The 22745-nt window shown below is 38.8% G+C and overlaps 1 protein-coding gene across 3 annotated transcripts; it reads left to right on the top strand.

Moving 5' to 3' along the window:
• The first annotated feature begins 7444 nt into the window (after positions 1-7444).
• mlc1 (modulator of VRAC current 1) lies at positions 7445-22621 on the top strand. 3 transcript variants are annotated; one of them, XM_056478909.1, is made up of 12 exons: positions 7445-7614; positions 14918-15165; positions 15255-15344; positions 15436-15489; positions 17874-17975; positions 18205-18306; positions 18976-19044; positions 19117-19233; positions 19306-19362; positions 19661-19783; positions 20901-21053; positions 21543-22621. In XM_056478909.1, exons 2-12 carry the CDS (start codon positions 14926-14928, stop codon positions 21621-21623), a joined length of 1188 nt encoding a protein of 395 aa, XP_056334884.1. In that variant the 5' UTR covers positions 7445-7614; positions 14918-14925; the 3' UTR covers positions 21624-22621. The 3 variants fall into 3 exon arrangements, with proteins under 3 accessions (XP_056334884.1, XP_056334885.1, XP_056334883.1); XM_056478910.1 differs by having other exon boundaries at positions 7445-7657; XM_056478908.1 differs by lacking the exon at positions 7445-7614 and having other exon boundaries at positions 14717-15165.
• The last annotated feature ends 124 nt before the right edge of the window (positions 22622-22745 follow it).

Genomic DNA, 22745 nt, shown 5'->3' with positions numbered 1-22745 from the left:
CCTGGAGGGAGGAGCCCAGAGCGAAGTGCAGGATTGCACTGCTTTGAACTTGTTATGCAAGAAATGTGTGTTTGTATCTTGTTTGTTGCTTCATACAGCACCAGTTCAAAAGACCAGTACCAGATCTGAATTTTGAATGTTTTTAAGTGTTTGATCCCCCACTAATCATCCATGCATTTGATTAATATGATACTAAAACAGCAATATTTTCAAAATATTACACTTTAAATGCATTTTTAAAGTATGATATATTTTTAAATGTAATGTAATCTTGTGATGGCAAAGGTGAAGGCATTTCACTTTCAGTGTTCTTCAGAAATCATTCTTATACAGCATTTGGTGCATGTGAAACCATTTCATGTTTTTATCAATTGGTGTAAACAGTTGATAACACTGTGATAACACCGTGACATGGTGGCTCAGTCTCAGTCTGTTGCCTCACAGCAAGAAAGTCGCTGATTCGAGTCCCGGCTTGGTCAGTTGGCATTTCTGTGTGGAGTTTGCATGTTCTCCCGATGTTGGCGTGGGTTTCCTTTGGGTGCTCCGGTTTCCCCTACAGTCCAAAGACATGGGGTACAGGTGAATTGAATGAACTAAACTGGCTAAAGGGGATGTGTGTGTGTGTGTGTGTGTGTGTGTATGTGAGTGTGTATAGGTGTTTCCCAGTACTGGGTTGCAGGTGGAAAGGCATCTGTGTGTAAAACATATGCTGGAAAAGTTGGCGATTCATTTTGCTGTGGTGACCCCTGATAAATAAAGGGACTGAGCCGAAAGAAAATGAATAAATGAAACGAATGAATTAAAAATAATTACTTAATATAATTCCACTGTTTGAATAAAAGTGCTCAACTCAAATGCATAATAGTGTACTGTAATGCAAATACAGTATAGTAATATTTAATATCAATATTTTTGTGGAATCCCTTGTATAGGATAAGCTGTGGAAAAAAGTCTTAATATCTTATTTTTATGTCATTTATATAACCAAATGTTTTCGGATTTATTTTACATAAATACTTAATGCTGAGAAAATCTTCCTAATTAAAAAAAGCTTAAGAAAATGGTATTTTTCACAGTTTTCACAAATATTGAAACAGAAAACAGTTCTTACCTTATACTTGAAATTGTGATAAATTTTTAGAGCCCGTTTTACTGTATTGCATCTCCAATGAATCCATTCTTGGAGTGCTCTTTCATAACATCATTAAAAAAATCTTAAATATTCTTCTAGTACAAGTTCTCCTATGAAAAAAAGAATCATTTGTTGGTGTCTGTTTGAATAAGTGTTGATGCATAATGCATAAGTACTGTAAATGCTAATGCAGTAATGCAGCAATATGTAATATCAATATTTTTGTAGAAACTATCGTATGGGATTAGTTTTAATATCTAATTTTTATGTCATTTTTATAACCAAATGCTTTGTGATTTAAGTAAATAATGCTGAAAAAATCACTTTTTTTTTACAGTGTCCACAAATATTAAAACAGAAAACAGTTACTACCCTGTATTTGAAATTGCAATAAAGTTTTTAGAACCAAATTTACTGTTCTGCATCTCCAGTAAATCCATCTATGCACTCCACAACCTTAATAAACATTAAAAATTCTTAAATATTCTTCAAGTAAAAGAACTAGAAAAGAATCATTTGTGGGGGTCTGTTTGAATAAAAGTGTTGAGCAAATGCATAATAATGTACTGCAAATGCAAATGCAGTATAGCAATATCAATATTTTTGTAGAAACCCTTGTATGGCAGTAGCTGTGGAAAGATGTGTAAATATCTGATTTTTATGACATTTTTATAGCCAGATGATTTATAATTTATTTACATAAATAATGTTGAAAAAAATCTTCCTAAAAAAAATGTTTACACAAATATTAAAATAAAACAGTTACTACCTTGTAGTTGAAACTGTAATAAAGTTTTTAGAGCTGGATTTACTGTACTGCATTTACAATAAATCCATCCTTGGAGTGCAATTCCTTGACAAACACAAAATCTTAAATATTCTTTATGTACAAGAACTTCTATGAAGCAAATGATCATTTGTGGGTGTCTGTTAGTGTGTGCACATGGGAATCCTCCTCCTAGGTTGTGTGCATTCTTTCTCTGTGTGCGTTTTTGTGTGTATGTGTTATGAAGCGGACAGGAGACAGAGGTAAGGAAACGTTAGGGTGTTTATTAAATGACAACAAGGAGCACATGAAGGATAGCCAGGAGGATCAGGAATGATGTTGGGGTCTTTTCCTCCGTGGCTGGGTAACAGGAATACACGAGGATGGACAGCACACACCAGATACAGCTGACAGAGGATGACACAGACTTGGAAGGACTGGAAGACAGGACGATTCGGGAGGACCAGGAAGACTAGGAGGAATACAAAGAGAACAGGTAAGTAAATCGTTTGTTTTAGCTGAGGATGACTACGCTGAGTGGTCGCTCAGTTGTCCGCTTTCGTCGAGACGAGCCCGGACAATGAGCGACTGGAGTGCTGTGCTTTTATCTGGTGCTCGTGAATGTGATGCAGCTGTGTGCTCATTAGAAGTCAGGTGATGGTGATCTTCGTGAGTGGGGGTCGTGAGAGCCTGACCAATCCATGACAGTACCCCCCTCCCCAGGGCCCGCTCCTGAGGGCCGACACCTCCGACGCCGTGGTGGTCTCCCTCTGCCTCTAGGCGCTGGGAACTCAGGGTGGCTCTCATGAAACTCCACCATGAGACTAGGATCGAGAATATCAGCTCTGGGAACCCATGTCCTTTCTTCGGGGCCGTACCCTTCCCAGTCCACCAGGTACTCCAACTGGCCACCACGACGTCGGGAACGCAAGATCTCCTTCACTGCGTAGACGGCTCCTTCTTCTAGGAGCAGTGGAGGAGGGGGTTCCTCTTCGTGGTCAGGCTCTGTGGAGGGAAGAACAGGATCGTGATAGGGTTTCAGGAGTGATACGTGGAATGTAGGGTGAATACGGTAGTGAGAGGGTAATTGTAGTTTGTAGGTGACGGGGTTAACCTGTTCCACGATGGTGAAGGGACCAACAAATCGGGGACTTAACTTGCGAGAGGGCAGTCGCATGCGTATGTCCCGGGTGGATAGCCACACCTTTTGTCCGGGTGTGTATCTGGGTTCTTCAGACCTTCTCCTATCGGCGGTTACCTTGCTTCGACGGACTGCCCTCTGCAGATGTTGATGAGCCTCGTCCCAGACTCTCTCGCTCTCCCGGAACCAGTGATCCACTGCGGGGACATCAGATGGTTCGCCATCCCAGGGAAAGAGCGGTGGTTGGAAGCCCAGGACGCACTGGAATGGCGTGAGTCCGGTGGAGGGTTGCCGCAGTGAATTTTGGGCATATTCTGCCCAGCCCAAATACTGGCTCCAGGAGTTCTGGTGACCACTGCAGAAGGTCCTCAGGAACCGTCCCACCTCCTGAATCTTCCTCTCTGTCTGCCCGTTGGTTTGGGGATGATATCCAGAAGAGAGGCTGACGGCCACACCTAGGAGCTTGAAGAAGGCTTTCCATAGACGTGAGATGAACTGTGGACCTCTGTCCGACACAATATCTTCTGGAATACCAAATGACCTGAAGACTTGATTAAAGATATTGTCGGCAGTTTCAAAGGCTGTGGGAAGACCTTTCAGAGGGATTAGTTTGACAAACTTTGAGAATCTATCTACTATGACTAGAATACAGGTATTACCTTCTGACGAAGGGAGGTCAGTGATAAAGTCCACTCCTAGGTGTGACCAGGGACGGTTCGGAATCGGCAAGGGATGGAGCTTTCCAGCGGGTAGATGACGTGGGCTCTTGGATTGGGCACAGTCCTTACAGCCCTGAACATATTGCCTCACATCCCTTGCCATGTTTGGCCACCAGAATCGTTGGGATACTAGCGAGAGAGTATTGTTGATCCCTGGATGTCCAGTGCCTAGCGAGGTATGTAAGGAGTGGATCAGATCTACCCGGTGTTCAGGTGGTATGAACTGCCGATGAGGAGGGCATCCCGGCGGAGCAGGGGCTTCCGGAGTGGCAACGACTGGAGGAGCGTTCCAGGTGATCGGACAAATGGAGATGTGTTCGGGAAGAATCTTCGTTGGGAGTTCTTCATGATCGTGATGCTCGTGTAAACGAGAGAGAGCGTCTGCTCTTAGATTCTTGGGTCCTGGACGATAGGAAATGGAGAAATCAAAACGTGAGAAGAAAAGTGACCATCTGGCTTGACGTGGACATAGTCTCTTGGCCTCTTTGATGTATTGGAGGTTTTTGTGATCTGTGATCACCTGGAACGGATGTTTGGCTCCCTCCAACCAGTGACGCCACTCCTCCAAGGCTAGCTTGATTGCTAGAAGCTCCCTGTCTCCTATGCTGTAATTCTGCTCCGCCGGGCTCAACTTCCGAGAGAAATAGGCACAGGGATGCAGTCGGGGCGGTGTATCATGATGTTGAGATAATACTGCCCCGACGCCGGTGGTGGATGCGTCCACTTCCACCACGAAAGGAAGATTTGGGTCAGGATGAGTCAGGAGTGGGGCCCTTGTGAACTCCTTCTTAAGAAGGCGGAAGGCTGCGGCTGCTTCTTTGGTCCACTCCAGTCCTTTGGGTTTACCCTTGAGGAGATTAGTGAGAGGTGATGTAATCCTGCTGTAGTCCTTGATAAACCGTCTATAAAAGTTAGCAAACCCAAGAAACCTCTGGAGCTCCTTAATGGAAGTGGGTTCTGACCAGGATAGAACAGCCTCAATTTTCTTCCCATCCATACGTATACCGGTTTGGTCAATGATGTATCCCAAGAAATGAATCGACTTCTGGTGGAATGAGCATTTCTCCGCTTTGAGGTAGAGGTGATGTTCTCTCAATGTGTGTAGGACCTCCGCAACGTGTTGGCGATGTTCGGCCTCACTCCGGGAGTAAATGAGGATGTCATCTATGTACACTATTACACAGTGGTGAAGAAACTCCCGGAGGACTTCATGAATGAAGTTTTGGAATACGGAGGGGGCGTTGACCAGACCGTAAGGCATGACCTCATATTCATAGTGGCCAGTAGGGGTCACGAATGCTGTCTTCCATTGGTCCCCCTCACGTATTCTTATCAGATTATACGCGCTGCGGAGGTCCAATTTAGTGAAGACTTTAGCTTCTCGGAGCTGTTCCAAAGCGGCTGGTACCAGAGGAAGGGGATATCGGTATTTTACTGTACCGTTATTTAGGACCCTGTAGTCGATGCATGGACGCAGCCCTCCGTCCTTCTTGGCCACAAAGAAGAAGCTTGAGGCGGCTGGTGATTTTGAGTGACGTATGTACCCCTGACTCAGAGCTTCCCTTATGTAATCTTCCATTGCCTGATTCTCTGGAAGCGAGAGCGGGTAGATCCTACCTCTTGGCAACTGGGCATCTGGAACTAGGTCGATCGCGCAGTCCCATGGCCGATGCGGCGGTAGCTGGGAAGCTCTCTTGGGGCAGAAGACATCATGAAAGGAGCTGTACTCCTTAGGAATGTGGATAGACTGCTTCTCAGGAGGGCTCTCGACCGATGTTGCAAACAAAGAAATGGGGTTCCGACCTTGAAGAGGGAGATTTGGAAAACAGGCAGGTGTACATCCAGATCCCCATTTCTTTATCTCTCCTGTGCCCCAAGAGATGATGGGATCGTGCTTCACCAGCCACGGGCGCCCTAGAATGATGTCCATATTTGCACCCTCCAGAACCAGAAATTGAATCCTCTCTTGATGTAACAACCCCACTTGAAGAAGGATGTCTTCGCATTGTCGATGGATACGGGTCGAAGATCGAGTGCACTGGGTTATCGGTTGTATCTGGTATATATGCGAGGACGCCTCAGTACGGAGGTGGAGTTGACGACAGAGGGATTGGGAGATGAAGTTCCCTGCTGACCCGGAGTCGATGAGGGCTGTGACAAGGAGAGAAATAGAGGCAGTAGTTATTTGTACGGTGGTAGTAAGTGGTTCACATTGTTCAATATTCGTACTGAATACACTCACTGAAGTCCGAATGGGACGAAGGGGACACTCCATACGGGTGTGTCCACTGACACCGCAGTATAGACACAGACCCCGGGTCAGCCTCCTCTGTCGTTCCGCTGATGTCAGTCTTCCAGACTCTATTATCATGGGTTCTGGTTCTGGAGAGGCTGTTGACTCAGGCGATTGGAGGAGTGCAGACGAGGGGGTGATGGTGTCCTGTTGATAGGAACGGAGACGATCGGAACATCGGAGAGAATGTTGGATGAATCTCTCCAGACCCATTGTATCATCTAATGTGGCCAGTTGGATTCGGAGAGTGGGTTCCAAGCCGAGCCGGTACGTGGTCAACAACGATCTCTCATTCCATCCACTTGCAGCTGCTAGAGTGCGAAACCGGAGAGCATATTCCTGTGTAGATAGAGTACCTTGCTTTAGATGATACAGCTGCTCTCCAGCGGCTACTTCCCCATCAGAACGTCCAAACACCTCTTTGAAATACTCCGTGAAGGTAGTGATGGAATTCATGACCGGCCCGGCTTGGTTCCAGATCGTCTCAGCCCATTTAAGTGCAGGTCCAGAGAGTAGAGATACGATGTAGGCGATCTTCGACTTATCTGTGGGATATAGAGAAGGTTGCATTTCGAATATGAGGGAACATTGTAACAGAAAACCATTGCACTCCCCCGCTCCGCCTGAGTAGGGCGCTGGTCGGGCCATGGGACTGGAAGGAAGGGCCGAAGAAGAAACTGTGGAGGCGGAAGTGCTCGGTGCTGGTGGTGCGTTGGAAAGTGGAGCTGGTGGCTGTAGAATCCGCTTCAACTGGTCCACCAGCTCTTGAAGGTGATCGGGGGTGCTCATGTTGTCGTCGTTAATGGTCCGGGCTTCTGTTATGAAGCGGACAGGAGACAGAGGTAAGGAAACGTTAGGGTGTTTATTAAATGACAACAAGGAGCACATGAAGGATAGCCAGGAGGATCAGGAATGATGTTGGGGTCTTTTCCTCCGTGGCTGGGTAACAGGAATACACGAGGATGGACAGCACACACCAGATACAGCTGACAGAGGATGACACAGACTTGGAAGGACTGGAAGACAGGACGATTCGGGAGGACCAGGAAGACTAGGAGGAATACAAAGAGAACAGGTAAGTAAATCGTTTGTTTTAGCTGAGGATGACTACGCTGAGTGGTCGCTCAGTTGTCCGCTTTCGTCGAGACGAGCCCGGACAATGAGCGACTGGAGTGCTGTGCTTTTATCTGGTGCTCGTGAATGTGATGCAGCTGTGTGCTCATTAGAAGTCAGGTGATGGTGATCTTCGTGAGTGGGGGTCGTGAGAGCCTGACCAATCCATGACAGTATGGCAGCGAGGGGGTGTTGATTTATGTGTGAGTTCTCTCATTGAGTAAGAGCCCCTGATCTGAGCCCCATCTCTCTGCTCCATTTGCATTCACTGGCTAAAACTGGCTGGCAGGGCAACACGCTCAACTTTCTGTTCCAGGCTTTCGAAACGATCCAAAAAGTTTTTTATTGACTTGGAGAAAAGGGGACAGAGAGAGAGGAGGAGACCAAGAGGAAGAAGACAAAGATAAAGTACAACTAAAACCTTAGACTTCCTCAGGAGCAGGGGAACAGGTGGGCTAAACTGAAATAAACGGTGTGTTGAAGCTGGAGGCAGGTGAGTGGGAAGAGGAGATTAAGATAAAGAGGACTGGAGAGATAAGATGAATGAACGGAGGGAAGGAATTGGGGCTCAGAATAAAGCTGCGGAGTAGAGGATGAGGGAGGACCCGGTGCATTTCCGAACTTTTTATGAATCATTGCCTTCATGCATTATTTGCGCACTGCATCCTCTTTATTGCATTGTGTTCCTGTGGCTGTTTACGTAATACACTAAAAGAGCTTTATTCATTGTGTGTGTGTGTGGGGGGGGGGGGGGGGGGGGCTGTTTGATTGTGTTTTATTTTTTTATAGTGTTGACCAGAAATATTTTCTTTTCTTTTTTTTTTACCCTGGAGATTAAAATACACTTATTATGGCACTGAGGTTATATTCTAGCCTCATTTTGTTCATTTAGCCTCCATTCACGCAAAGGAGAAAACAGTATGTTTTTAGTACACTTATAGGGCTGTGATGTACAACCCCAAATTAGAAAAAAGTTATAACAGTATGGAAAATTCAAGTAAAAAAGCATTTTCTGTGGCTTGTATTTCATTGCAGACAATATGACAAATATTATTTAATGTGTTCCTCATGATATTTAATGTTTTTTTTTTTTTTTTGTTAGCCCCCCAAAATAAACACATATTCCAATTTTGGTTTTTGCTACAAATAAAAAAAAAGTTGGGGGCAGGAGTAATTTAGGCCTGGTAATCAGGTAAATTGGTTAAATAATAATGTAATTTTAAAAATTGTGATGTCAACAGATTATAATTGTGATTTGATTAAAAAAAAGTTGCACCCAAGAAAGATCTAGTCCTTTAGAAGCAAAGATGGGCCGAAGACCGCCAGTTTGCCAACAAATACGTGAGTAAATTATTGAAAAGTTTAAAAACAATGTTTATCAAAGAAACAGGAAGACATTTGTATATTTCACCTTCATCAGTGCATAACATCAGATTCAAGGAATCTGGAAGTATTTCAGTGCGTAAAGGACAAGGGCGACTGATACAGGAGATGCAGGTACTTGACTGGCCTGTCTGTAGTCCTGACCTGTCTCCAATAGAGAAAGTGTGGTGCATTTTAAAGTAAAAAATGCGACAACGAAGACACCGATCCCTCAGGCGGCACTGCATCAAGAATCGTCATTTATCTGTGAGCGATATCACCACTCGGGACTTGGGACTACTTTGGCAAACCTTTTTCATTTACCACAATACATAGTTATATCCACAAATGCCAAATGTACTGTGCCAAAATGACACCCTATATTAACAGTGTCCAGAAGCATGTGTCCATCGACTTCTCTAGGCTCAGAGGCATCTTGGATAGAGTATTACACAGTGGAAACATGTGTGGTCAGATGAATCAGTATTTCAGGTATTTTTTTAGAGAGAAATAGATGTTGTGTTCTCCGAACCAAAGAAGATACAGGTACTTGACTGGCCTGTCTGCAGTCTCGACCTGTCTCCAATAGAGAAAGTGTGGTGCAGTTTAAAGGGCAAAATGTTACAACAAAGACCCCGATCCCTCAGGCGGCACTGCATCAAGAATCGTCATTCACCTTTAAGCGATATCACCACATGAGCTCGGGGCTTCTTTGGCAAACCTTTTTCATATACCACAATACATATTTACATTCACAAATGTCAGTTAAAACTGTACTGTGCCAAAAGAATGCCCTATGTTAACAGTGTTCAGAAGCACCGTCAACCTCTCTGGGATTGTAGGCATCTGAGATGGACCATCACACAGTGGAAACATGTACTGTGGTCAGATGAATCACTATTTCAGGCATTTTTTTTGGGGAGAAATGGATGTCGGGTTCTCCGGATAAAAGAAGAAATGGATCATCCAGACTGATACCAGCAACAAGTCCAAAAGCACATTCTGCACACATTACAAAGTCCTGGCAGCAGAGGAAGAGGATGCAGGTACTTGAATGGCCTGCCTGCAGTCCCGACCTGTCTCCAATAGAGAACATGTGGCGCATTTTAAAATGCAAAAGGCGACAATGAAGACCCTGTGCTGTTGTCCACCTTAAGACTTGTTTGCAAGAAGAATAAGACAAAATTACACCTGAAACACTTACATCTCTTGGTGTCTTCAGTCCCTAATTGTATTTTAAGTGTTGTAAAAATAAAATAATAAAAATCATGAGGAACACATTAAATAATGTTTGTTGTATTGTCTGCAATGAAATACAAATCAAAGTAAATTCAGAAATCACTCCTTTTTTTAATTGTGTTTTCTATACTGTCCAATCTTTTTCTGATTTGGGGTTGTTTATCATGTGAACAAAATAAAAAGTCTGTTGTTTCTTATTATGCTCTATCATTTATTATGTGAAATATATTTTATATGGTAATACTTTTTTATCATTTACACAAGCGCAATTTTACACACCATTACGGGGATGCAGACAGAAACATGAAAAACAGCATTGTGAGAAATTTGCAATCTTGAAAGCCCAATGTTTACATTTAGCATCTTACTTGGCAATATGTTATGTCTGGCCTGTAATCATTAGTTTTGAATGTGTTTTAGATTAATTTTTAAAATATTAAACTTGCCATGAAATTCTAAATAAAGTGGGAAAATAAACACATATGTAAAAATGGAATAGTCCTTTCCATGTGATCAATGTATATAAACTATTAATTGATTGAATTGACAGAAAAACTAAAACTATATCAGAATATATTGTTATGAAGATATTATTTATATCATTATATGGTATTTTTGTCACAGTACCACTTATGTGTTTTTTGAGCACTGCTCTCTAACTTGCTCCATATATTTTCACTTTGATTGCATTTTACTTCTTTGTTGTTGACCAGAAATATTCTCCTTTTTTGCCCTGAAGAGGAAGATATTGGTAGTTATTATGGCACTTAGAGGTCATATTAAAGCCTCAGTTTTGTGAGTGCAAGGAAGAAAACTTTGTGTTTTAGCACACTTACTGTATGTGTTTTCAGAGATTTGTCAAGGCCTTGCTCTAATTGAAAACATATATTTTGCAAAAGCTTGTCACTGAGAGTAAACACAGTGGGTTGTGGTTATGTCACTGTAAAACCAATATTTTATGCTCCATATGTTTTTTATTTTTATTTCTTATTTGTTGACCAAAAGGAAAGCGATATGAGCAATTTACTGAACACTTGTGGATGCTAATGTTGGAGCTTGGCAATGACAATAGTTAACGTATGCAAAACATCTGACTTATTTTAGTAAATTACTCATACTCATCTTGCTTGTGTGCTTTTGACTTTTGAGAGTGTGTAGATTTTTCCACTCACTTATTCTGTTTGGAATGTTTTTGGTCTTTGCGCTTGGCTAGATTGTTTTGAAAGTGCGGCGTGTCTTTGGTTGCTTAATTGTGGACCAGATATAATCTCTTTTTTTTCCTGGAGAGGGAGCTATTGATAGTTAAGTGAAATTAAGAGCTCATATCATACTGTAGGTCTAGTTTGGTGATTTCAGTGTGTTTTCAGTACACATATGTGTTTTTGGAGCACTTTCAATGCCCCACTCTCTTCAAGTCTCCTCAAAAAAAAGTTCTTTTCAAAAGCTTGTCATGGAGTGTTAACTCAGCCGGTTGATGTTATGTCACTGTTTTATGGTCCATATGTTTTCTCAACTATGCCTAATTAAGAACATTTTATGTAAATGTATGTATTGAGTAAAGCAAGATGTTAAAATTCAGTCTGTTCAATCTGGCACTTTAATGTTAGTAGCATATTAAATATTATTGGGGCAAAAATTAACCATACACTGAAAGGGGTGACATGGTGGCTCAGTGGTTAGCACTGCCTCGCAGTAAGAAGGTCGCTGGTTCGAGTCCCAGCTGGGTCAGTTGGCAGTTCAGTGTGGTTTTTTTTTTTATTTTTATAATTGATCAAGATTAATTGTGTCCAATAAAGGAAGATGTATTATAAAGCAAGGTTTTTAAGATGAACATGAGCATGATCAGTTAACTTTTATTTAACCATGTTTAAGCCTCTTTTATAAATTGACCTTGTCAGGAATAAAGCAAAAGATGCAATCAAAAGTATAATTCAGTATAAGCTGAATAAATAACATAATGATATAGAGTAGGGGCGGCACAGTGACTCAATGGTCAGCACTGTCACCTCACAGCAAGAAGGTTGCTTGTTCAAATCCTAGCTGGCCCAGTTGGCATTTCTGTGTGGAGTTTGCATGTTCTCCCCGTGTTCGCATGGGTTTCCTCCGCAAGCTCTGGTTTCCCCCACAGTCCGAAGACATGCGCTATAAGTGAATTGAATGAGCTAAATTGGCCGTATAGTGTGTGTGTGTGTGTGTGTGTGTGTGTGTGTGTCTGGATGGGCATCCACTGCTTAAAACATATGCCAGTTATTAGTTGGCAGTTCAATGTGGTGACTCCTGATAAATAAGGGACTAAGCGAAAGGAAATGAATGAATGATTGATATGGAGTAAAGTATCACCAGAAGCATTATTTTCACTGTACAAAATTCAGGGTTTCAGTTAAGTTAGCTTTTTGATTTTACGAATTGAGGTGGATTTAACATAAACTATTAAGTTGTCCCCAAAAAAACTTAAGAATTGTGTTCATTCAGCTCATTTTAAATTAGTCGTTTAAACAAGCAGCAAAAATGTTTTTTGAGTGCTGTTTGCGTATTATTTACAAGTGCAGTAAATAAAATTTTCCATTGCAAATACTAAAGGTTGCAACATAGACTCTGAAAATGTAGCCTTATATATGTTTCTGGCGAATAATGTAGCCAGAGGTACGTATGGCTGCATTTTGTCTTTAAAACGAAGGCTACAGGGCGGTATGATGCCGTTCCTTTTCACGATTACCAGCTGACCGCTTACCTCCGTATGGACGGCTTTTCCGCTGTTACAAGTCTATCCAGTGACTCGCCGTGTACGTCGGCAAACTTGTAACGTGCAGCAGAACTGACCGCGATGACGGGGTTCGAGTCTGGCAAAGAACGGTTCCAGAAAGCAAGTTAGACAAAAACAGAAACCAAAATTAAAATAAACAAGTAAATAATAGGATGAGAATGTGGTAAAGTCTGAAAATGTGGTAAAAATCAGACTTTTCTTTTTCTGGATTGCTTTTGAAAACACTGTTGGTTGGGTTTAGAGAAGTGGGTGGGCGGATCAATTATTCTTTTTGAAAACACTATTGGTTGGGTTTAGGGAAGGTGGAGGGTGGGTCAGCCGATCGGTCAGTCCGTTAGTCAGACGACAGCAACCTCTTGTGCATTTAGACAAGGAAAACAGGCACAAATGGCACTCACGAGACAAATTTGAGTTCTCAAGAAATGTACACAGTGGCCTCACAATGGGTTCACAAAAACCAAATATGCAAAAAAGTACCTCCTGGGACATATTTGGCGCTCTCCAGAAATCTATATAGGGGTACGTTTTCAGAATGAGGCTGGGTTGGAATTATTCTTGAACACAATGTTCCTTTTAAGTGAGCTTTTTGACAAATGATACAAATATCAGTTTATATATTTTCATATATGCATTTGGCAGATGCTTATTCAAAATTACTTGCAATCCCTTTCACCCAAACATTGTCAGGGATTCAAACCCATGACATGGGTGTTGCCAGCTCGGAATGCAAATCAACACATGTAATAAAAAATAATTGCATTATAGTAGCTACAGTGTAAATAAATACTGGGACAACATGATGGAATTGAGTTAACTTATAGAGGAATTACCAAACTACGTAACACATGATGTCACACGGGTCCCCGGTTGCAAAAAAAGACAGGTTGCATGTTGTGTTGTGCTGTAGGATGCCAAATTCGAAAACTTAGTTATTTCCAAAAATAAAAAAAGTCCAGAAATAGAAAACTTAACTTTTACTGTACACCACACTGCTTTTAATGCCAACCGCAGACATCTTTGGCTAAAAGGGAGCTGAATGGAGTGAGGATCTAATTAAAAATGCTTGACTCTGCAGTTCTTATTTCATATCTGATAAGTTCATGCTATGCTGAATCATACACATTACTCGTTTTTGATTGCAGAAATGATTTCAGCAAAAACAGTTAAATATGGTTAATTAAACGCGGACACTGAATGCTTAGAATGAAAATTTAAACATGCAAGTTCACATACCCTGCCGTACAGGTGCAGTTTACTATCAGAATGCAGTTGCTTTGTTTCTTGATGATTACCCAGGCCTTGTACAGTTCCGTCTTCTTTTCTGTCTTTGGCTAGGCAGAACCTTTGTTTTTAGCACTACATAGTTTTGAATCTGATAATCATGCAACATTATTTCTTGCACATGACCACACAGAACAGCATTATGGGCATCCAAAGACTTGTAGACTTTTAACTTCTCTCTTGTAAAATCACTTGAAGTTTTAATGAGATAGTTGTATATTTCGGGCTGGATGCTTGGCCATTTCGTCTTATCCAATATCCATTGGGAAGGTGCTATCGCAAATGGACCTGTCAGACGAACGCTGCTCACTTTAACATTAACTTTGCTGAATAACTGTGCTTATCATTGGGTGAAAAGCTGTTATAATACGCTGAAAGCATTATGTAAATAATGTATAATATGTAATCAATATAACTTACAAACTCTGTACCGCATAGGATGTCATTCCCTCTCTGTAAATACTAGCGCTCCCGTTTTTTTTTCTGCAACCATTGGTGACCGCGCATACTGAATGTTTACAAACTGGTAATTCGTGTATTCATTTTTACTAATTTAGGTGGATTGAACTTAAAACAATTAAGTTGTCACAGAAAACCACTCAATAATTGTGTTGTTTCAGCTCATTTTGAATAAGTAGTTTGAACAAACAGCAAACATTATTTTTTGATGGTACATTGTAAAAAATGCTGGGTGCCACACAATTCCTTCATGTTGTCCCAACACAAATTGATTAAGTCAACCTGATTGTTTTTAAAAATTTAAGTCAGCTGAACATAAAACAATTAAGTTATCCCAAAACAATCTCAAGAATTGTGTTGTTTCAGCTCATTTTAAATAAGTAATTTAAACAAACAGCAAACGTAATTTTTTTCAGTGTATAGATATAGGTCCGTTACTGGATGACCTTGAAATGTTGACCCTGTAAAGTCAAATGTGTTGAATGCCAATTTAAGACTTAGATTCTGAGGTAAGTTTCATTAAAAGGATCACGTCAAGTCTGTCAATACTCTGTAAGCCATACACTTTACCTACTTCGTAAATGTTTGCCTTCAGTGAGTTTTACTCACAAAGTCGATACATGCGATTTAAACAGATTGTGTCTCTAGGGTGCCTCATGGATTTGAGGATGCAGCGAGAGGAGGCATCAGCTCAGGAAGTGTTCAGCTATGCCCAGATGTCCACCCTGGAGAGAAACAGTGGTGTAGGAACGCTGAGTCGGCATCTGGAGCGCGAGCGATTGGAGAGAGACGGCTACACAGTGGATGTCAGAGCCAGTGACCTCCAGCTGGATCAGCCCGGCCCGTTACATCCCTGCTTCAGCTACAGAGTCTGGCTTTACAGCGTGGTTGTAGGGGTAAGCAGATTTGCACCACCTTGACTGAGAGACTTAGCACACTGATTTTCTCAGTCGTCTGAATGTGTCCATCTGTATCTGACCCTCAGAGCAGCTTGCTGATAGCATCGGCTTTCTCGCTCTACATGGGTAATGTGTTTCCTGCTGCAATGGATTACCTGCGCTGTACTGCTGGATCTGTGAGTGTTTCACCTTGGGTTTGTTCGGAAAGGATTCATGGGGCCATTTGTCAGACTGACATTCGTGTATGTGTTTGCTTTTGGCTTGCAGAGTATACCAGCAGCAGTGGTGAGCTTCGCCATTGCCAAGAACAGACAAGTCGCAGTAAGTGAACCATTGTTTTTTTCAGTAAAGTACAGAGAAATCAACTCTGTCTAGTTCAAGGAGCCACTGAATGAAAATCTGGATATATCTAGGCATAGATGAATAATAAGACATAGGCATACCGTGATCCACAAACATTACTGTTTCCACGTTCCCATCTAAGTCCTGTGTAAAATCCCAGTAAAAAACAAGTCATTCGGAACAAAACAGCAACACTGATGATTATTATTGTATAATAATTAGGCTGTGTTTGATTGGCCACAACATTTTCTAGTGAGATTACAACAATGATAATTTTTTCCATATTTTTAACTAGCTAGTATTGACTATACTATGTATGTGGGACTCTTATTTTGAAAATGGGGGACACAGGGAGACTAAAAAGGCGCAATTGTGTGAAGTAGGCCATGGCCTACTGAGTGTTCACAGCTCATCAGAACGCAAAATGCAAAATATCTGGATTATATAACATTTATTCAGCGCCACCCTGAGGAGGCACACAGTCTGTTTAAATGTATTTTTTCTTAGTTTAATGTGTATATTGTGAAATTTGCCTATGTGTTTGTAATGTTGTTGAGTTGGAGTAATTTACGTGGTTATAAATAAGGTCAATTTTCTTTTGCGTCAAAACCAGCTAAATCCACTTGTGCTTTTTTTGCAAAAACCTCTAAATCCACCTATCGGGACAAGACAGTGTAATTACTTGAAAAATTACTAAAGATGGCATTAGAAATTATTTTACAAACATGAAACACATTACACAAACCACCTAAAATTCAAAATAAATATGTTAAGTAAGTGGTGGTTCATTCCGCTGTGGTAACCCCTGATAAACCAGGGACAAAGCAGAAGGAAAATGAATGAATGAAATATGTCAAGTGCATTAATCAATAACATAAAATAAATTGACATGAATTAAATCTAAACAATGTGTTGTCATTTCTGATATTTGGGATTTAGATTTAATTTAAGTTGAACGATGTAAAAATTGCAAATATCATAAACTAAGCTTGTAAGATTCAAATAATGTAGTGTAAAAACATTATGAAACATCAATATCTGTCCATTGTCCATTAATATAAAAAGCTTATCAGATGTATAGGTAATATGAAGTAAAATAATGTATAGTTTTATACAATATATTTATCTTTTAAAAAAATAGTTTAAATTAGCAAATAAAACACAAGGTAGGGCTACTGGGCAAAAAGGGGATGTCTCTCAGACACTTTTAGAAGCTGTCATCCTTATACTCACGGTCTTGATCTCTTTTTCATCTCTTGTTTATCCTCATAGCATCTATGTGGGATAAAAGAACAGCATCTTAACTTCATCTTTCGTGAAACTGAGCTGCCGTTTAATGTAAAGTAAACCGGACTCATTCAAAGTAGCGTTGCTGCACATAAACAGGTTATGAATGCATGTTACACTTCTGACTGTACAATGTGTTTTCTTTTTCTTTTAATGCACAGAGTTTTGAGGTAAGGGACATTTTCATTTGCCATTCACTGACAGTCGGACAGGTTCATCCAGTTCATCGATCAAATCGAAAGTGGAATAAAAAAAGTCTTCTCATAAAAGCTGGCGTATCTGTTACATTGAAATTTCAATTACATTGAAAACATATGATTCGATTCGCGCCTTCTACATATATGTATGTGCATATATATGTGTATATATATGTGTGTATATATATATATATATATATATATATATATATATATATATATATATATATATATATATATATATATATATATATATATATATATATATATATATATATATATATGTACTGTTATTCTTTAAATTAAGATAACATTATTTCCTTTAAACCACATATGCAGACTCACACATGGGGGAGGATGCATGTGTTTTATTGTAAGGCTGCTGGTACCTGTTAAAGCCTGTCAGAGTTCAGCCCCTCCTTTGATACTCTTCTCCTTAAAGTTCTACCAAAAGTTTTATGCTTCAGAATGTTTATAAATTTATTTGATAATAAATATGAATGCTTTGTATGTAAAAATATATTTAAAACAAAACAGAGAAATATAAAATACTTAAACAAGAGGTCAGTTCAATGCTGTATGTCTTCATTTTCAGTGTTTCTTTAAAAAAAGATTGTTTAATATAGTTAAATTAATTACAGTTTAAGACTTCATATTAATACGGTTTTAAATTTAACATGTATTCTATGAAACAAATTAATATTCATTCAAACACTGTTCATCAATTATGTTTTCAGTTAATCAAGCTTAAAATAATGCAGTTTCTACATCTATACGTAGTGAAGATGTAGGTATCTTTCTGTAGATTTTAAATCTGGCAGATAAATGCAGAATGACATTTGTACACATACCGTATCAAAGCTGTATTGTGTTTCTTAGGTCTCAGACTTTCAGCTGGTCTACGTGTCTTCATTTGCTGTGACAACCACGTGTCTGGTGTGGTTTGGCTGTAAACTTGCCATCAGTCCTTCAGCCATCAATGTGAGAACATCACACCCAACTCTCATACCCATAAAATGTGTGTCAGGTAACCTAAAAAGTGTGGTAACATCAAAATAAAAAGGCTCAAGTGGCTAGTATTTTGCTTATGTTAATATTACAATTTTTTAAGATGAATTGATAAGGTGCATATTTTATACTTGTTCTGATCTGTTGAACTAAATATGAGCTGCTATAAATGAGCTAAAATGAGCTGTCTGATCCTTTAAAGATTAACTTTAACCTGCTCCTGCTTATTGTGCTGGAAGTGCTCACCGCCAGTACTGTTATTTTGTCAGCGCGTTCAGTGGACGACTGCTGCAGTCACAGCAAGGTCTGTATTTATGGATTATTTACAGTATATAATGTACTGATTAATCCAGTTTCTGACTTTTTTATGAGTGTAGACTGCAATGTTACTTTAATTTTGAATTGTTTTTACACCAATTTTAGAATCAAATCTGGAAGTAACCATTATTATTTTAACTGAAATAATAATGAATTTTGATTGTAAAAATTGTTGATACATATTTTCTTAATATGACTCTACATCCAGTAATATATATGTATATATGTATGTATATATATATATATATATATATATATATATATATATATATATATATATATATATATATATATACACACACACACACACACACATATATATATATATATATATATATATATATATATATATATATATATATATATATATATATATATAATATTATTATTCATATTAATATTATTATTTATAATAATAATATTAATAATAATAATACTAATAATAAGTTATATTACAATTTATGTCAGCCTCAATTTACAATTTGCATAATAATTGCACAATATTTTTATGCTGCTTGCTTAACTCCCAGTAAAGCAAGATATCATCACCATGCAAAAAGTCTACGATTTACAATAATTGTCTTCAGCTTATGCAGTTTGCATTTCACATGCTCTCCCTCTTTTCCTCATTGCTGTCATCCATCTTTTCCTCCAGCTGGTGTCTGAAGGCCCCATGATTGTGACCCAAACATCGTTCCCCGCTCGTCTTCTCAAGGCCTTCGCCGTGAGTCGCCTACAAATGAGATCACGTGTGTGTGTTTCTGCACTGTATATACACGCTGTTTCTCCAACATAGGTGATTGAGCTCATAGTAGGCATCGCCGCAGTTTTTGGAGGAATTATTGCCCTTAATTTGGGCGCTCTTCTCCCCGAGCCTTACCTTTCTGTCACCTTCTTCTGGATTCTGGCAGCGGTGAGATCGGTTCATTATATTAAATATTAGAATCAATTACTGTAACCAACGTGCTTCGTTTTTTTCTTTCAGTGTTTCCCCAGTGCCATCGCCAGCCATGTGGTGGCAGAAAATCCCAACAAAAGTCTGGTGAGTCTCCGTTAGGATCTCTCTCCAGCAATAATGAGCAGCAGTGCAATCGAACGTCCCTGAGCATGTTCACCATGTTTAAAAATATAGTAAAATATTATGGCAAAGATAAAAGAAATCAGTTTTAAGAAATTGGTTATTAAAATCATTATGTTTAGAAATCTGTTGAACAAATATTGTTTCCATTTAAACAAATTGGAGAAAAAAATATAGAAGAGGGCTAATAATTCTGACTTCAACTGTAGCTTTCTCTATTCTTTCTATTGATGGTCTGCCTTCTTGTTTTTGTCTGCTGTAGGTGGAAATGCTGATTGCTATAAGTAGTGTGACTTCGCCACTGCTCTTCTCAGCCTCTGCATTCTTGTCCAGCAGTGTGATTAGTTTTATTGAGATCTTTCTGCAGGAAGTAGCATTAGCCAAGGTGAGTCATTTCTGTGCACCAAATCAAATTAGTTTAAATATGTCAGAGTTTGACCTTTCCAGGCTGACACCTTAAAGGGATAGTGCATAGAAAAATGAGAGTTTTGTCATTATTAAAAAGTTTTCGAACACGGATCGATTGGTGTGTCTGTTTTTTATTTTTTTGGCAAATATAAACATGGTAACCATGCTCAAGTCTGCAAGATAAAAATCAATTGATAGCAAGCTCATCAGCAGTTTATGTTAGGTGAGAAATCAATTCATCACTTGGACCAGTGAAACAAATATCTCATAATTCATAACGGAGACATAAAAAGGCATCAACGTCTGATTCTATGAATGAGTGAGCACATTTGTTTAACCTTTCTAAAATATAATCATGCAGAATATGGCATTTACGTTTAGCAAATGCTTTTATCCAAAGCGACTTACTCAGTTTGAGTTCACTCCCTCCACCTACAATCCCTGCTGGTGCTGGACTCAAACCTTTTGTAGTCCAATTCTTAACCGTTAGGCCAGGCCCCCCTTTAAATATTAAGGCATTAATATGTGCTTTTCAGTACTAATAAACAGCCAATAATCTAGTAATATGCATCCTAATGAGAAACCTGTTAATTGTGAGAATTGGTCTCTAAGCTGTAATACCAAAATTATTTACGTACTTATTTGCTTGCAAAATTATTTTAAAAAAAATTCTAACATTGTAATATTATTGTAATATGTATATGCTATTAATGTATTCAATGTTATGTCTTGATTTTAATATTAGTTTGGTTTATATATATATACACACACACACACATATATCAATACACATATATACATACATATATATATATATGTGTGTGTGTGTGTGTGTGTGTATATATATATATTTTATTTTATATGTATGTATGTATGTATGTGTATATATTCGGTACATCCGTATTTTTTTTTCTCAATGGCTAGACATTATTTTTTATTGTTTTAATTTTAGTTATTATAGCAAATTTGCTCATGCAGTTCCACAAAATTAAAAAATGAAATTAACCCTTTAAATAACAAATTTAGATACTTTATTAACCTTTAAATCAATCTTTGATGTATATTAAGTTTATGAATGTATGTTGTGCATGCAGCAGTCATATGATATCCTGTTGTTGGTCCTGATGCTGCTGCTGCTGGTGCCAGCAGTGCTGACTTTAGCCACTGTTGTACAGTGCGCTTCCTACAAGAGCCAGATCCGCATGGGTGCTAACGGATGGGACACACTGCACAAAAAACACTCTGAGGTAAACACTCAAACATAGAGCCCAGTAAATGACTGACAAGTCAATTTAAGAGTACAGGAAGTGTATGTACTATGTGTGCTATTGACCATTTTGAGGGATGCAAACAACAACAACAATGGTCCCAACGTATATCTTGTTTTACATTTTTTACATTAACATTCATATCTTGTTTTACATTTAGCTTCAGAGAATCCAAAAAGAGCCACATATTGATAAATAATGTTATGATAGCTGTATTAACATTTATGATTGAATTGCCTCTTGTTACAGTTATGAAATAGTTTGCTAACAAGCAGGAAATGTTCATGGGCCAATGACATGACCACATTGAAATGGTCTATATCCGCATATGTGAGATTAATCAATTGAAAACTGTATTGTGATCGGCTGCTTTGATTCTGTGAAAGCACACATCGTGGGATTATCAAAGAAAGATTACAGAGTGATTATTGGGTAATTTGTTTGACATCCTCTCATTTTTTCTTGTAGCAACTGGCATCAAATGGCACATTAAGGGATTTTGACAAAGAAAAGGCCTGGAAGGCGGTGGTGGTCCAGATGGCCCAGTGACCAAAGTCGCTCGAAGGAAAAGCAGAGAGAAAGAAAGCGAATGTACAAATATAGAAGATGAGAATGTCTGTTGGAAAAGAAACATCTTCTTTTTTTTGGTATGCAACATAAAGTTCTGTGTAAGCTGTCAGCTCTCGTATTTATGAGCAATTCACCGCCGTTTAAAAGTTTGGGGTCAAATCGTTTTTAATTATTACTTTATTTTATAAATAAAATAAAGTTTACACTTTTATTTGACAAAGATGCATTAAATATATCAAAATTGAAAGCAAGGACTTGTTTACATTGTTAGGAAAAAATACTATTCTGAAAATATCCTGTCCTTCTGAGTTTTGATTTTTGAGTTTCTGCACTACAAGAGAAGAATGTCTTCAACAATAATAGTAATAAGAAATAATAGTAATGAGACATTTTTCTTGGAGTAATGATGCTAAAACTTCAGCTTTGCATCACAGGAATAAATTACGTGTTACATATATTACAATAAAAAGATTATTTAAAATTGATATTTCACAATATCAAATAAACGTAACTTTGGTCAGACTTCATACAAAACCATAAAAATCCCAAACTCCAGACATTTGAACGGTGTTGAATATCTATCAAATTTATTTCTGAATGACAGTCTAGCAAAGAAAAGAGCAAACAAGTGGATTTTAAAACATTTTTTTGTAATCTGTTTGTAAACTTGTGTCTCACAATCATGAATTTAGTCTGAAATGATAGAATGAATGGCTGAGCAAGTTAATATGCAACTCAATGGTGATCACGCCTTGCATGTACAATCCACAGCACTTTTAATGTGTTATCAAGAGGTTGGAACAGTAGGGGACCTAATATATGATGAGTTTAATAATTCTAACCCACTTTTAATGGACCATATTGCTGTTCACTACCTTGCTGTATGCAACCATTCTTACTTTCTTAGATTTTATTTTTGTATAAATATATATGTGTCTTGTGATGTTTTTTGTAGATCAATAAAGTTTTGAAGAGTGTTTATGTGAAATACTACTTATTCCGGATAAAGACCTTGAGTTTGTTTGATTACCATTTCAGAACATTAAGCTCAGTCTGAGCCTTATAAATTCTGCAAAATAGAGATTAAAAAATATCTGGATT

The sequence above is a fragment of the Danio aesculapii genome, chromosome 18 (assembly GCF_903798145.1).
Source record: "Danio aesculapii chromosome 18, fDanAes4.1, whole genome shotgun sequence".
Taxonomy (NCBI): domain Eukaryota; kingdom Metazoa; phylum Chordata; class Actinopteri; order Cypriniformes; family Danionidae; genus Danio; species Danio aesculapii.
The sequence above is the reverse complement of the archived record's forward strand: the minus strand, read 5'-3'. Positions and strand labels throughout refer to the sequence as shown.